Source organism: Colletotrichum scovillei (genome assembly GCF_011075155.1).
Source record: "Colletotrichum scovillei strain TJNH1 chromosome Unknown Contig00003, whole genome shotgun sequence".
Lineage (NCBI taxonomy): Eukaryota > Fungi > Ascomycota > Sordariomycetes > Glomerellales > Glomerellaceae > Colletotrichum > Colletotrichum scovillei.
In genome coordinates, this window is record NW_023336261.1 from 3,559,027 (window position 1) to 3,575,701 (window position 16,675).

General features: G+C 53.3%; 3 protein-coding genes across 3 annotated transcripts; 1 reads left to right on the plus strand and 2 right to left on the minus strand.

The window, feature by feature from the left end:
- Nucleotides 1-1,809: 1,809 nt before the first annotated feature.
- HER10_EVM0006162 (uncharacterized protein) lies at nucleotides 1,810-6,343 on the minus strand. Its single transcript, XM_035475755.1, has 5 exons — nucleotides 4,625-6,343; nucleotides 4,366-4,565; nucleotides 4,134-4,293; nucleotides 3,339-4,077; nucleotides 1,810-3,282 (listed from the first exon to the last, which is right to left on the minus strand). Exons 1-5 carry the CDS (start codon nucleotides 5,387-5,389, stop codon nucleotides 2,471-2,473), a joined length of 2,676 nt encoding a protein of 891 aa, XP_035336099.1. The 5' UTR covers nucleotides 5,390-6,343; the 3' UTR covers nucleotides 1,810-2,470.
- A 2,062-nt stretch (nucleotides 6,344-8,405) lies between these two features.
- Nucleotides 8,406-10,864, plus strand: HER10_EVM0008811 (dephospho-CoA kinase). The gene has a single exon (XM_035478320.1). The coding sequence runs from the start codon at nucleotides 9,611-9,613 to the stop codon at nucleotides 10,433-10,435; it is 825 nt and encodes a 274-aa protein (XP_035336330.1). The 5' UTR covers nucleotides 8,406-9,610; the 3' UTR covers nucleotides 10,436-10,864.
- A 487-nt stretch (nucleotides 10,865-11,351) lies between these two features.
- On the minus strand, nucleotides 11,352-14,901 carry HER10_EVM0012426 (RNA recognition domain-containing protein). Its single transcript, XM_035481822.1, has 5 exons — nucleotides 13,616-14,901; nucleotides 13,424-13,519; nucleotides 12,726-13,373; nucleotides 12,523-12,667; nucleotides 11,352-12,459 (listed from the first exon to the last, which is right to left on the minus strand). The coding sequence occupies exons 1-5, from the start codon at nucleotides 13,982-13,984 to the stop codon at nucleotides 12,260-12,262; spliced, it is 1,458 nt and encodes a 485-aa protein (XP_035336665.1). The 5' UTR covers nucleotides 13,985-14,901; the 3' UTR covers nucleotides 11,352-12,259.
- Nucleotides 14,902-16,675: the final 1,774 nt, after the last annotated feature.

Sequence of the window (16,675 nt, forward strand, 5' to 3'; positions counted from 1 at the left end):
TCGATCGGAGTGTACCCGGCGTCTCGAACGGTTACCTCTTTGATTCTCGGGCCAGTCGCCTCTGTGCTGGCAACAGCATCTCGAGAGTCGGACTCTCCAGGAAATCTAGTCAGCGCAGTATTGACCACGGGTACAATCCTGTTGGACATCTCGACCGGGAAGATAATAGAGGGTGGATCAGTCGCCTCGGTATTCACTGCAGGTAGAATTTTGTTGGACATCTCAGCTTGGATGACAGCGGAGGCTGCATCAGTCGTCTTGATGCTCGCAACCATGTTCCCAGACTCCGCCTCCGAGGCTTTGTTGGCCACCTCGAGAGGGTTTTTCGCCTCGACTGGTCGCGGTGTTCCAGACCCCAAGTGCACATGCTGATCAGTGGAGGATGGCTTCGATGTCTGCTTTTCCTTACCGTGTTCCTTGTCCAGGGCCGATGTGATGAAGTTCAGATCTGCTGCTGCCGAAGCGTCTACCAGGAGTTTCTTGAGATCCAAAGACCTAGGTCGCTTGGCCAAAGCCAATGCTGATAGCGAAACATCCGGAACTCGATCCTCAAGGGCATCACCTAGATCAAGGAAAGGGGGCTGGCCATCTCCCGTCTGTATTTTCAGTAATTGGGGCGTATGCTTTCCTAGGCAAATCGGCGGTTGCACTGTGGGTGGCTCTCCAGTGATGATCACGCACTCCTTCTCAAAGTTCCCTGATGCCCGCACCTTTGGCAGCTCTGGAGCGACGAGCGAGGCAGATGAAAACCTGTCATGGACTGGCGTCTCTACATCAGACCCCACAGAGGTCGCGAGAGCCTCCTCAGACTTGATGTATCTCTTGAGTGTTTTTCGGCTGCTGGTACCAAATATGTTTCCGAGGCTTCGGCGTTTGAACAAACCTAAAAATAACAGAAATCAGCATTCAAGAGCAGACAATCAATGAGTGCTTGGGTTTCAATCGAACCTTTTTTCCTCTGGGATGACGTGATATCGTCCTTGCTAGTTGCAGACTTGTCGATCTGATGCTGTTCACCTTCGTCGGTCTGCGAATCGGACTGATCTGTTGAGGAGGCATGAGCTGCCCTGGCAATCTGTCCTTTCGAGGCATCCTTTTTGCTCAAGGTCGGCATACGGGAGACAGTTTTGTGCCATAAGTTGCTCAAGGAGGCGCGATGCCTGTTTCTTGTGCTGCCGTCGCGTTTGAGACTGGGCTCCGAATCGGAACTTCCTTGCATTGACGACAAGTCTTTCCTCGGCGTGACTTCCGAGCGGCGTTTGGCTTGAGGTCTCGAGAGTGGTTTGGGGCCAACAGCATCCCTCTGCTTCATTACCAAGAGAGGATGCGCCATGACTATCGTGAGGGACGTCGACGAAGGAATTTGGGGATGTTTGAGGTAACAGCAAACAGCAGCTCGGGGACTGATGAGTGGCCCCGTTGTGGGTAGATGCTAGATTGTAAAAGCAACAGAGAAATCCAAGGAATCAAAGGTTGTTGTCTTAGTGATGGGTGCCAAAGCTGGGTGGGCAATGATGAAGGTGATTGAGGAGTAGAATACGAATGCAAAGGTGTCAAACAAGGAGGAACTGATCTCAATCCTTTTCGTAACCTCATGGAAGGCGAGAGTGACACCTAGTCAGTAACTTCCCCCTTAAAGTAGAACATGTAGGAATAGTGAAGATAGAAGGTCCCATTCAATGGAAGCACCCAATAAGGAGTACGTGCAAAGACAAGGGGGTCGATGCGCTCGTACTTCCCAGGATGCACATGAGCTCTGGCAACATCTTACTGAAGAGACCACATCAACAGCCCCTTCCCTAAGGTAGGCTGGGAGCTAAGAACCATACAAGTGTGGAGTTTAAACCTGGTATCTTGAACATTGATTGAGTAGGCACACATGATCAGGTCAGCAACTTCTTGCCCCTTTGACATCATTGTCACTTCCACATTAGTCAAACAACTTGCAAAGCCAACCTGCTGTATCCGGAACCCTTTTAACCTTAGGAACAAAGGTAGGTAGGTAAGTAGTTAGGAACGGTGTGTGAAGAGGACGTGATCTCGTATGTCGTTGCTGGCCGTCGAGCCCTTCCTTTCCTTTCCTCCGCCGTCAAGGCCGCCATCCCCACCAACCCAATACTGTCCGTCAATTTCCTCTCATGCATCGTCCCATCAAAGCTCCCATATTTGTGTATGTTTCGTCGTCGTCCTGATCTAGCCTGGCTTTGAACCTCGTCTTCTTCAGATGGTCCCCTGCAACAGGTCTCCCTTGTTGGAGCCATCGGGTATCTTCTTCGTCCAATTGCCACCATGCGTTCAGGGATTGCACTGCTGTATTCGACCTGGCGCAAGCGAATGCCGTAGCATTGACATCCGGGCTGTCCTAACTTCACCTCCCATAGTCTCATGTGAAGGGTAGACTGATGACCCAAGGCTGCGAAGGAATTTCAATGCGTATTTCAAATCACTTTGATCAAAGGTCGCCCGGCCATCAGTGCCAGGGATTCTGGCTTCCCATGAAGCCTTCTTCGAGCGTTCGCTCCTCAAGGTTGCGAATGAAGTCTCGGTTTCCTCTTCCTCCTCCTTGCTGTGCACGGCTTCCACGTCTACCAGCCCGATTAGCCGCATTGTCCATGCCCGCCATACCACTGTCGGCACCAGGGGGGTAGTAGGCAGGGCTAGGCTGCAAACGAATCGGCTGGCTTGGGTCGAGGTGACTAGCCACGCGCTGAATGGCGGCTGGAATACCACTTTGCTGCTGCTCCATGGTTGAGGCACGTTGGCGTGCGGGCCGCATGCCCTGCTGAGGATACAGGCCAGGCTGCTGAGAAGCATTACCATACGGCCCAGGAGGCATCTGCGCTGGTTGTTGAGGCATGACCATTTGTCCATATGCACCTTGCTGCTGGGCTCCGTAGGGTGGCGGCTGAGCTGCATGACTGTTGCTAGGAGAGTACATTTGTTGATTATTGTACATGGGCGCTTGCTGAGGGTGTGCGGGTTGTTGATATTGAGCAGCCATCTGGGCGTAAGCTCCCTGTGCCGCAGAGTTCGCCTGTGCCTGAGCGGCTTGTGCCCTCTGCTTGCTCAGTGCTTCAGCTTGCTGCTGTTGCTGGGTGCCTGGCGCCGGAGACCGATTCAGAGAGCTCGACTTCAGATTCATGGGCGGCACGAAAGGACCAGTGAACTTCTGCTGGGTGATGAATGGGTGGAGCTTGGCCTGTTGCGGGGACCAACGTTCCAGCGGGTTGATGTTGAGAAGACCCCGAACGAAATCGATAAAGGCGATTCTGTTATTCATTTCTACAAGCTGCGTTAGTATTTATCCCCAAGGGTGATGTAAGAACGTGGAATCTTACCTCTGTCGATCTCGCTCTGCTTCATGTTTTTGCGTGGCATAGGGTACGACTTGATGATCTCTGGCAGAGTGTTTGCCTGGAAGTACTTCTTGCTGGGCTGCTCCTTGGTCGAGTGCTCCCGAGCGTACTGCTCCATGCTCTTCAACTGGTACGTTCGTCGTCCAAACTCGTCCTGCCTCTTCTCAAAGAACTCGCCGGCTTGCTTGCCCATCTCGATCATCCAATTTTGAGGGTTGCCGAGCATGTCAACAATGCGCGAAACTTGGTTGTACTCGGACGATCCAGGGAACAAGGGAAGGCCGAGGAATAGTTCCACTACAATACATCCGAGCGACCACATGTCGATGGCCGACGAGTAGGGCAAGCCCAGCAGGACTTCGGGGGACCTGTAAAACCTGGACTGGATGTAAGTGTAGACTGTCTGCCGTTCGTCGCATGCCGAACCAAAATCGATAATCTTGATGATGGGGCTTTCGAGGTTCTTGAGAAGGATGTTCTCCGGCTTCAAATCGCAATGAATCAGCCGTGCCTTGTTCAATAGGGCCAAGCCATTGAGGAGTTGCTGAGCGAAAACGCGGACGAGAGTCGTGCTGAGACCTCGGAACTGGTTCTGCTTAATCAACTCGTACAGGTTGACACTGAGAAGCTCGAAGACCAGGCACAAATGTTGCCGGTGGATGAAGGTGTCTTTGAGTCGCAAAAGGTGGTGGTCGTCGTTCTTATCGAGCTTGGTGTTGAGCTAAGGGGCTATGGTCAGCAATTTGTCGTCAATATTGAGCAAGAGAATTGCCGTACCAAGTCCAGAACAGAGACCTCCATCATACTCTGGTTGAAGTAGGCCGTGCGATTTTTGATAACCTTGACGGCAACAACTTCCTGGGTCTTGAGGTTTTGACATTTGACAACTTGGCCAAAGGTACCCTGGCCCAGAACGTCGAGAATAAGGTATCGGTTCCTATATTACAAGTCAGCTCGAGGTATCGACTCAAGGCGGCCAAAACGGAGCGGCATCAGAGCCTGGACATACTTGTGGCCGGCTTCCTCTGAGCCCAGAATATCGTTCACGTAGAGGATATAGTCGCTGTCTTCGTTGTCATATCCATCATTCTTGACACCCTTGCTCGGCTTGGTGAGTACTCGGCGGGGGTTTCGCGATGACTCGTATTTGAAGTTCGGGTTGCATATCCTGTACGTAGCAGGCAGATGCACCGTGAGCGCTTGGAGAGGCTGGAAAATGTAAGTAGACTGCGATTATCTGGGATGACCGGCCAGGAAAATGGGCTTACGCTAATGAATCCTCCTTCGGGGTTCGCACGGCGGAATGGAGGTTGAGAATTGACTTTGGGTCGAAGATCCGTCGGGGCTCTGATTTGTCTGAACTCGGGCGCAGGTCCTCGAACCATGGCCTGCGGGATAGGGCGACGGGGTGACTTGGGGTCGTTTGCAAAGGCACCGTCAATGTTGGCAACGACAGCGGACGGGTAGCCGTCGTGGGAGGAGCCATAGGGCGCGATCGGAGGAAGCTGCGGGGCTTGTTGACGGCCACCATAGTGAGGACTATGGGGCATGTAATCGGACTGCCTCGTCGGAGACTGTCGTTGGCCCGGAGGCGACGAGAACTGACTTTGCGCCGACTTTGGCGCGTAAGGTGAGGTGGGGGATAGTGCCTCCATTGGCGAGTACCGTTGGGCAGCAGCCGAGGGCTCCTGAGGAGAGTAGAGAGTGGATGAGCGGCTGCCCGAGAGGTGAGACTGGTGATGGGGTCTCATGGGGTATTTCATGCCGGCGTACGAGTCCTGAACATCGTGCATGGGGATGTCGCCGTTGTTGTCGCGCATCTGGGGGGTGGACATGGGCGAAGCGGCGGCGCTGGCAGCGTGAGAGGATATGCCGCCAGGGCTTTGATACTGGTCGTGCCTGTAGCCGGCAGGCTGGCCTTGCGGACCGGGTTGACCATTGTACTCCCCACGAGGCATCTGAGCGCCGCCGCCATTGTATCTCCTCGCAGAGCCGGCCGAATCGGCGTAGCCCTGCTGCCACTGGGAGTCCATGGCGGGCGGAGAAGCGATGTTGACTCGAAAGAGGAAATGATGCAGTCGGTCGGGATCGGGATGAGTTGCCAAACGGACGGTTGGATGGTGGAGGTTGAAAGTTGGAAGGGGGAAAGGGCTGGCCGAGCGCTTTAGCTGATGTCGTCGGTGGTTTCGACTGGACGCGTTAAGCGGGCGAATGGGGCCAGGCTGGACTGGGCGTACTAAGGTTGAAAGGCAAGTTGCAGGAGCGAGCGCAGACTCGCAGGCAGAGCAAAGCCAAGGGAGGTGAGTGAGGTAAGGTTGGCAGTGAGTGTCGAAGGGTCGACCGGGTGTGTGGGCTGCGTTGCTCGTGTCTGATGCGGCGCCGGTAATGTTGCGGTTGGGTGAGGACGAGGATGGGAATGGTAAGGTACCTTGCGTGAGAGGTGGTCAGGTAAGGTATGGGGGCCGTCCAGTACGAATAGGTAGGTAGGTAGTGGAAGTGGAAGTGGAAGTAGTGTGTGTGGACTGGCTCAGAGTCTGTCTGGCAAGTGCAGAGCGCAGAGTGCAGAGTGCAGATTGCAGACCAAGGACCAAGGCGCGCGGAGAGAATTGACTGGAGGGATGCAGTCGAGCTCTCTGAGGGTGCCAAGGAGAGGGATTCGGCAGAATTGGGCTGACACGGCCCAAACTCTCTTGGTGTCAATAGAGTTCGGAGGGGAAGTTTTGGGTGGTTATCCCTAATAATTCATCATGACAATTAGAAGACGGGCGCGAGAAGGCTGCAATGGAATAATCCAAAGACGGGGGCCTTTGGACGTTAACAACAACAAATATTTGGTGTGTGTTATTTTCCACGGAACGCGCAAGGTAAGGTAATCGGGCGGGAAAAGAGGGCGATTGTACGGATACGCAACCTGTGAAGCAGGAAGGAGGGGGGCGGAGGGGAAGGAGTGTATGGACGACGGGGTCGGGAGAGAATGCGCGCGACTGACGGGGGGTGGAGGAGGGGAGGGGAGGGGATTTGGGATGGCCTGGTGGAGCTGGGAGGTATAAGTGGGAGAGGATGCGAGTGTTCCGCGGGCCACGATGGTCGCTTGCGACGCAGGCCTGAGATGGTCGGGCAGGGAAACAGAGCAGACCTGACTGAGCCTACGTTACCCAGCAAGTGGCAGAAGGCGCAACTTGACGCAAAGCCGGGGGGCTTGATGAGGTGGGCTTTTGGAGCCTTTGGGGAGAGGGGGACAAGGTTCCTCAAGAAACTACTTCTCAGATAGGCACGTAAGGTACCTAAAGCAGGCAAAGTACCTCACCTCAGCTATGGGGGTCTAAGGTACCTTACTACGTAGGCTACCTTATACGGATAGACAAAACCTTGCCTTGGAATCAAAGTGAGTGCCCTGCGATATCTGCCCGTAAAGCACCATCGACAAGAATAAACACCAGGCAGTAATAATAACAAGTAGAAACCAGAGGCAGGGCTGTGCAAGGCAGGACAACATACCTAGCTTACGAGTAATCTGAAAAGCAATAACCTTTTCCCAGCACACCACCACGCACGTACACATACCATGGATCAAAGTACCTTACCTGGACTGAGGGTAAAGCCAAGGTCGAGGAGCAAAGAAACGCTTGGAGACACGAAGAGGTGCTGCCTGTTGTGCACCAATGCCAACGGACGGGAGCAGACCTGTCCCCCGTCTCACATGGCCTCCACCTAAGCCTGAAGTATCACCTTGAGGTAGTTACCAAGGCAAGATCAGTAGAGGCTGGCATGAAGAGGCATGTCCGTATGACAATGACAGGAGCGACGTTGGTGGCCGAGTGAAGCAAGGTGATGTAGGAATATGATTAAGCCACCTGCACGCTGGCAGAACATTATTCTTTCGAGACCATTTCCTCGTCTTCTTCTTAAATGGTGGCCAAATGGAAGATATCAAACATTGAAAATGGTTGAAGGAGACATTGGGGGCGAGGATCAATAGCAACCATACAATGGCCAATCAGAGGCTGAAGACCCGGCAGGGTACCCAGGCAAAAGTACGTCAGGTTGGCATTGGGTTCGGGTTTCCTGACCTGACAGGCCAAGCACCAAGGTTGGCCGGTGCACACTGCGGCGAAGTACGAAGTACGGCGGTGGAGAGCAGGGCAGAAAGACAAAGATGCTGTTTGACATATGTTCAACACATGCCTCACCACCACCTACCCGCGTCACCACCACTTCCACTACCTGTGTTTTGTGTTGCCCAATTTTACCTCACTCGCGAAATGGAGCCCAAGCAAGCGATGCAATGAGTACTTAGGTATACTGACGCCAACAGACCAACGGTCATGGCCGGTGACGGGAGACGAAAACGGTCCTGTGTCGAGCTGACAAGAACATGTGGAGAGAAAGAGGCTGGAGGCTAGAGTCACTCAGCAAAGTACCACGGAATGGATCCGTACCAATGCCCCCAAGCTCACTCAGTGGCTGCAAGCCTGCGACCTGACGACGATAGCAACGACGATACGGTGGGGCCATAATACGTGACGGAAATCATGGATACCACGGATTCCCCAACAGACCCTCCGGGCAGGCTGATGCTGTGAGCCTTGAGCACCTCAATGAGTGCAAGTGGAGGTTGCACAGTAGGCACCAAAGAAGGACCATTTAATTGAGATTCCTGTCCAAGCTGCCAAGTATCCGCAGAGTTTTCCCAAGAATGATAACAACCATCTAAATCATAGCCAATAATCAACTATGATGTATGGTGACTTGCGAGAGGCGAAAAAAAGTGCGCCGAGCATAAAGTGGTGGGCTTGGCTAAACCCAGCCCAGCGTGCCAGATGTTCCGAGTATCCGTTCTCAGCCATAGACAACAGCCTTTTTCGCGAGGGCTTGCGAGTTGCGAGTGGGAAAACTGAGACGTCCAGGCCAGCTCTGGGTCCGAACTGAGCAATGCTAGTACTAAAGCCAGAAGCTATTTCAATCTGTCCCGCCTGTTCATCAAACAAAAGGGACTCCCTCGGCCGATGGATCGCTGCAATGTGTTCCAAAAAAGCAATGCAGGTCCATCTCACCAACAGACAGCAAATTGCCGTCTGCTACACGACAAATGAATGATGAACATATCTTTCGGCCTTGCTGGGTTTTCTGTACCTAGTTTTTGGTTCCCCTTTGCTCGTGACATGTTTGGAGCCAAGTGCAAGGTCCAGGTACGTACTCTGTACGCATCGTCAGTCTTCAATTTCTTCACCAATTTGCTCTTGCAGGTGGCAACAGCCAACGTGCCAACTGCCTTCCCGGATATGTTACGCAGTGTGCGGGCAGAGGGCCACCAAAAGAAGGCAGGCGCTGGCAGCAGCGGAAATCCACAAAATGCGAGTTCAGCCTATCCCACACCGAATCCATGGTTACCTTTTCGGCCCTCGATTTTCAAGCACCTTCCATGTTGTCAGCTTGGAAGGTGCACCTTTAGCTTCCGCTTTACTCAATCCATGCCCAAAAACAAGGACTTTTCTTTATGCTCATGACACCAAGTACTCGGAGCAAAATGGCATTCGTTCATGCGGTAATTTGAAGAGCAGAACATCACATTCTTGTCCCAAAAGAGGTATCAACGGAATTACCTAGCCGCCAGTGGTGGATTGATCCACAGCTCCACCACTTTACGCTACTGCGCTAAAACACCTCCCTTCCCTTCAAGCTACCTTACGTGCTTACCTACCCAACCACGTACCTTCACTGATGACGGCAGCGGCAGCAGCTCTCGAGGCCACCTCAACCCCAGGGGCCAGTATACCGACCTGAACGAAAGCACGCGTTTTCCTAGTCTAGTCAAGAAAGAATTGTATGATTTCTGCGCAGGCCAAGATAATTTGGTGACCAAACCCGCCAAAAGTTCATTGCGTTGCCAACCTAGGTACCGAGTTTCTTCAATCGCGCTCTCTCTCAGTTATGCTTGGCACCGAAACTGCAAAGTGAATGTCAATTGGCTGACGCATGGGTAGTCCTACCCCAAGCTCCAGGTCATTTACCTGCCCTGTGCTTTCCTTCTTTCTCGACTCGAAATAACCTCGGATCCATCATCAGTCCACCCCCACTATCTCCATTAACGACCTGAACTTCAACCCTCTTCCCCGTCCCAGCTCCCCCATTTCCAATTTCAATACCGCGACGCCAACATCGAATCCACTGTATTTGCCGCCGGGGCTCGAATTCAAATTTCAGAAGAAGAGGCCAAACCGAAATCACGCCCTGAAACAGGGGATTTTCTCACCATGCTCTTCATCGGTCTTACGGGCTCCATTGCAACGGGCAAGTCAACCGTTTCCTCCATCCTCTCCAACCCCCCTTACTCCATTCCCCTCATCGACGCCGATGTTCTCGCGAGGAAAGTCGTCGAACCTGGATCAAAGGGATATGCCGCCATCGTGAAGCATTTCCTCCCCACAACCCCGGACCTCCTCGTCCCGGTCTCAGAGACCATGCCCGAGGCCGGGCCCGACGGCAAAGGACGACCACTCAACCGACCCGCCCTCGGCAAGCGCGTCTTCGGCGACACGGAAGAGCTCAAAAAGGACCGTGCCGTACTCAACGGCATTGTTCACCCGGCCGTTCGCTCTGAGATGTACAAGGCCATTCTCCGTGCCTATGTCACCGGTCACTGGGCTGTTCTCCTCGACGTTCCCCTGTTATTCGAAAGCAGCCTCGACCGCCTCTGCGGCACCGTTTTTGTCGTTGCTGTCAAGGACCCCGAGGTACAGATGCAGCGTCTCATGGCCCGCGATCCCCATCTCAGCCGCGAAGACGCCGAGAACCGCGTGCTCAGCCAGACGGATGTGAGGCTCAAGGCACGGAGATGCGAAGCCAGAGGTGAGGGCAAGGGCGTCGTATTATGGAATGATGGCTCCAAGGAAGACTTGAAGAGAGACATTGGCGAGGCTATCCGTCACGTTCAGGCCTCCAGCCCGGTATGGTGGAGTTGGCTGCTCCTGGCGTGTCCACCAGCAGCGGCAGCCCTCGGGGCCTGGCGGTTTTGGCAGAATGTTCGCATCAATAAGGCATGGACGGAGCAGGAGAGAATTGAGAAGGCAAAGTTGTAGCCTGAGCCTCGACAACACAGTACAGTTCCGGTGACCTCATCACGAGGCTCACTCATGATCTTGAATGAAGGCAAGTGTCTCATGGGGGTTTGGCTACGTGTGCGAGCTTCATTGCCCCGTTTCGTCGCTGCGGCATGTCATGACCGGGCATCAGGAGGCGAGGGATCGCTCGGCCTCTTTCTGACAAGCGTCATTTCTGTCAGGAAGTCTTCAGGCCACAGCTTTACGCAACGCTGAAAAAAAGGGGTTCGACTACTTTGAAGTGAGGCCCAGTATGAAGGTAAACGACAGTTGCCACCCGGCGAGATGGCGCACCAGAAAGTATTGAAATTCGTGTCCCGTCTATTTGAGAGAAAGAAAGAGAAAGAGAGAGATATCCCCCACATACATCTAATACACAATGAACACTTGATGAAACGCATACCTGGCACCGGCTTCCTGGCCCTTCTCAAATTTCCGCAGCCCAAGAAATTTAGCCAGAGACAGTATTAGATAACAGCCCGGGTCCCTAGTGACAAGATTCTTGGCGACGACGACGTCTCCATTTCGGCATCTTCGTCATGCAATAGGAATTCTACGCCGTTACCACGAAGTAAACTTACAGATGGCGTCAGGCAGGTATGAGAGGATTCAGGGGAACAGAACAGAGAGCTCCCCAAGTCTCGCATGTCCAAAAGCACAGCTTCTTGCCGAATAAGACGAGCGAGAAGATGGCACCCAGAGGCGTCCAATGACATGCATTCAGGCGTTGGCAACGATACGTACTTCAAAAGAACCTCCCGTCAGCCGGCCTGCAGGATCGAAGGTGACGGGCTAGGTAGGTAGAGAAAAGAGTACCCCCAACGCAGGTTCTTCATAGCAGGCGAACGGGACTCGCGTTTATCATGGGGACAATTTCAAGGAGGCTACAAGTACGGACGGGTACTCTGCCAACGTCAGCTTCATTCAACAGATGCCTCGTCTGTCTGGTCTTGCAGTCTTCTCTTCTGTAATTTGTTTTCGCCTTCCATCATTTCAAAGGGTTTCCCAAAAAGAAGTACCTGCACCTCCCACACGCATGCATAAAACCCCCTCCATCAGCCAACCACATGTCGTCTCCACCTGCTCGCTCCTTGGTCATCCAAGCCACACACACGCACCCCTTCTCCTCTCCCATAGGTTCGTCAAAATCTGGTGTCTGGTCGTCGTAGGTATCTAATGGTGACTCGAGTATCCGGGAGACCACCACGCGCTAGGAGAAAACTTGTGCCCAACATAGTGTAGAGAAAAATAGATAAATAAAAAGTCATAAACTCATCATCCAACAGATTCGTCATGCTGAAGAGGTATCCATGATAGAACAAAGCAGCAAACTTTTTTTTGGCAACGAAACAGCATATCAAAAGTCTGCCCTCTGCCCCTCCGACAGGTTGAGAGAGGGAGAAATGACTGCACAAGGAAAAGTTCGTGACTTGTGGGAATCACTAGGCCGTAGAAGATAGGAAGACTGAGAAACGTCCCGGAAAATGCACATGATGTCCCCTTCGCATCCCCAGTGCTCACACCAGAGAAACCAACATATGCCCTCATCGCAGATGGTAGGAGAGATTGAGATAGAGAGAGAGACGCTTTGGCAAGAAATGATTTTGGGAAAACATGGGAGATGCGTTGGTCATGCCATTTTGCCATCAAAAAAAAACAACATTGAGAAAGAAAGACTCCACAAAAGCAACCCCTAGGACCTTGCAACGCTGTGGGTGCGACCGTATTCGATGCCCTCTGTTGGAGCAAAATGCAACGCTGCGCACTCTAGCTCACGAGCTGGGGCTACGTCGTGAACTGCAGTTAGCCCTGGTACCCAGCGAACCCGTTGTTGAAGTTCTGTCCCTGAGGTCCCTGGGGCCACTGCTGGTTGGGTGGCTGTTGCCCGCGACCATAGCCTCCGGCACTCTGCGGTCCGCCGTATCCCATGGGCTGCGCTCCATAACCGGCCGGGGACTGAGCGGCTGGGCCACCGTAGTTGCCGTGCTGACCTTGGTATTGACCTGATGAATATCATGTAAGCTTGGGGTTTCTTCTGCATCTCTAACCTGTAGCTGAACACTTACCGCCGTATTGAGGGAAGTAGGCAGTCGGGGTACCGGGGTAACCTCCGGGGCCGGAAGCGGCGCTTTGCGGGCTGTACGCCTGCTGCGAGGGGTCAAAGCCGGCGGCGGCGCCGCCCTGAGGGTTCGGGGTCTTGTCCTTGCCCCACTTCGCACAGGAAAAGTCAGTGCGTATTCTCCAGCAATTGGCTTTGGGTTAAACTCACGCTGCACTTCAAGGGGCGTCCATTAACATTATAGCCGTTCATCTGGCAGATTGCCATAGCCGCGCTCTCGTGGCTGTCCATCTTGATGAATGCAAATCCTCGGTCCGCCTGGAATCGAGACTCAACCACAAAGCCGAAGTTTTGGAAGAGGGGGACCACGTCATTTGGCGTGGTGTAAGGAGTCAAGTTGCCAACATAGCACGTTGTTTGCCACGACGGCGTCTGGGCAAGGACAACCTCATAGCTGGCAACACCATGAGCTGGGAATTGGTGGTGGCCAAAAGGTGTCGTGGGCGTCAGGCCCATAGCCTGCATCGCCTGCTGCTGCGCAATAGACGGCTGACCCTTTTGGTTTGCCCAATTGCAGCGGATGGCGCGTGAGCCAAGCCACTCTCCATCCATGGAGCTGAGTGCCTTCTCGGCGTCCGGGCGGTCCCTGAAAGCGACGAAACCGTATCCACGAGATCGGCCAGTCTTCATGTCCCACATGACGCGAGCTTCGGATACGGAGCCAAAGGCAGAGAACGCCTGGGTCAGAACCTCGTCGTTGACTTCGTTGCTAAGGTCGCCAACGAAGATGTGGAAGTGGTTGGAGGTGTCCTCCTTGCTTGAGGTGTTGGACTGATAAGCCCAGTTGACGCGGATTTCCTAACAAATTGTCAACTTCGATTCGCAACATCAGAGGAAGGTTCTCGTACGGATTGGTGCACACGTCTTCCGTTCAAGGTCTGCATAGCGCGCTCGGCCGCACCGGGATCATCGTACTCAACGAATCCATAGTTGTAGCCCTTAGCCTGTTGATACACGGTCAGCTATATCGTGGATCACATAGACATGTAGATACCAAGAGCATCCTCATGGAAAGTTCAACATGGCAACAGTATACGCACATTCTTGTCGGGGATGATCTTGACATTCTGAACGTGACCGGTAGTCTCGAAGATCTGACGCAAGACATCCTCGGTCACACGCTGATCCAAGCCTCCGACGTACAGCGCCCGCTTGTTAGGCTCGGGAGCAGCACGGCGGCCGAATCCCCCCGCGCTACCGGGCGACATAACCTTATCGACACCAGACATGGGCGAGGTAATGGCGGTCGGGATCGGGTTGTTGTTCTGCGGGATATGGAGGGGAGGCGGGGGCATGTGCGCCGGGTTTGACTGGCCATTCTGGCCGTTCTCGTAGCCTGGAGCTCCAGCATTCGGCTGGGGAGGAGGGGGCAGCTGCGCCGCGTTCGAAGCAGGTCCGTTGTCCGCCATTGCGTCGGTTGTTGGTACTAGAAGCCGATTGTGTGACGAGTAGATTTCGAAGCTTGAGAATTCGTCGACTGTTAACGACGATATGAGAGACGGTGTTGCAGATAGCTAGACCAATATAGCTCTAGACTTTGCTTGCAAGATGCAACGTTGAACTGAGAATGTCTTAGAACGGTAGCGAGGTTCGAGAAGCAACCGACTGCTTGGAGGTTGTTGGTTGTGGCGTGAGTAGAAGTGTGGGAGGAAGTAGTACTGAAAACTTGTCCCGAGACTGACGTGACCCTAGAAGCTCACAGCAAAGCAAGCAAGCGAGCAACGAGGCTAAAAGAGCGGGAAGCGGGAGGCGGGGAGAGTGCGCGCGCGCAAGAGAGAATAAGTATGAGAGAGGGAAAAAAGTGGCGGACACAATTAGGATGTCTTAGCCGAGGGCGGCTAGGACGATGTCGAGTCTTTTTTTCCTTGGATCTGTTCTTTGCGATCTATCGGTAGAGGCAGTCGGAGTCGAGATTGGAACGATGTGACTTGACCTTGGAAGAGGAAGACAACGAACCGAAAGTCGACAGGAAAAATTGTGGACGTGGGGACGGTACTGGCAGGCAAAAAGGACGTCGACCCAACGTGACAAGAGAGACGCTTGAGCGGATAGAGAGACAAGGGGAAGGGCGAATGATAAGAGAGATGCCGAGAGAAGCTCCAAAGTAGTGTACTGTGCAGTGCTGTAGATGAGATGACAGGAGACTCGAAATGATAAGCGGAGGCGAGCACCAAGGAAACAGGCGTGAAAAGAGGACTGGAACCCCCTGAAAGGAATCACAACAAAACCCGGTCCGAGAGGAGAGAGAGAGAGAGGAGACGACAGGAGAGAGGAGAGAGAAACGTTTCCTGAAGACGTGGAGAGGAGAATCTGCGATGGAGAGGGGAGAGGGGAGCAGATGGAAGGAGGGAGAAGAAGGAGGGCGGATGAGGGGGGACATTTGATCATGGCGAGACCAGAGACGAAATTCGCACAGCCTACGGCACCCTGGCACCGTACATAGTGCTAAGTAGGGTAGGGGAGCTGCAGCATGTCGTCCAGTGAAATGTGGTCTGGTCCTATCCAGTGCAGCCCAGCAAAGGCAGATGGAGGCCGGTGCAGAATAGGTTCAGTTGGAGCTTTGCCCTCATTTACCTCTATGCTGGGTGGCAGTTTCGTACCTACCTTTCTGCACAATCTATACAGGGTGTCAAGGTAGGATGGTGATCCACATCCAGGGCATCTCCACTTGCCTTTTTTCTTTTTTATATTTTGTCCATGTATAACTTGGGGTGCCAATTGCTGCGCGTTGCTGCAAAGCTTCTACAGAAATGTACATGCGTCTTTCCCTGTTGCCTCACCAGGCTCACCTCGCCAGCAAAGCAACAAGGGCAACCCATTCGGCGCCCACCGCTGGTCCCAGACCCTAGGATTGGCCTGTTGAAGGTCTCCGTCGAACCCTGTGCCAGGCTGTTGCTTGTCCAGCCGTGCCTTTCCACTGGGTACAGCTGCGCACTATCCCCAGTCGGCCAAGGGTGGTGCTACTAAGATACGGGTGGCTGTAGCTGGTCCCCGGCGCGAGAGGGGCGGGCAGCGGGCTACCTATTCTACGGATACCCTTCTTCTTTTTTTATTCTTTTAATTCGAGCACGTCCACATTTCCCGCTACCTAAGGTACGGATACCTACCCTCAGTTATGTGCTGTCATCTGGTGTCGAGTACCTACGAGTCTTAGCTTAGCTGCACCTGATTCACACTCGGTACTCGCTCAACCTTCTTTACCCTGAACCAACGGGTGAGCCTTCCGCTTGGTCAGGGCTTGCAGGGTGAGGGGAAATGGGAGAGATGGGATGGCAGCAAGAAACAAAAAAGGGGTGTTGCTGCAACAGGTAGATGCTTAAGCGACTTGCGCTAAACTTGCTTGGGCAAGGAGCGAGGCCTGGGACGGCCGCTGACAACGTGGAAGTTTGAGCATTGCACCATCACAGACGTTGGATGGCCAATTCAACTTTCTGCGCCAGACGGGAGTCGCGGGACACGGGACAGGCCCTGTCAGAGCTTGACAGGACGGGCGCTTGGTTTTGACATTTCCTGAATCAATGGATCACTCATTGAACCTGAGAGTCGGTCATAGAAAGATGCACATATAGGCTGCATTGATCACACTCTCGATTGGACGTGGATGAACGTAGTTACAAATGCGTAGCAGTGAAATGAGATTTGCGGCTGCCAAGTTCCAACAGGCCATGTAAGATGAGCTCCCACCAAGGTGAAAAAGCCAGTGCAAACAAACAGAACTCGATTCAATGGGAGCCCCGGCCTCGGAGTTGGACAATGGTAGCAAACGCATCGCTATAGGAAGGGTTCCAAGCCTTGATTCTCAATGCAGAATTCATGACTGATCACCGTGCCATATGATTTGCCTGAAGGAAAGGATATCCCAGCTATGCCTCGGCTCACTCCCTGTTTAAGCGTCTTTCAGGCTCACCTGCCGTATGCATCGTAACTAAATTACCAGCTGTACTAGCACTTTGTCTTCAATTGACTACTGAGCCTCCCAGAATTTCATCTCATGCCTCACGCCAAGTCGCGATTGGGGGCGGCACTAACAGCCTCAACCATGGAATATAAGCATTTAGCGTTGGCGGACCACAACATCAATGCTCAACCTGTTGCAAGTG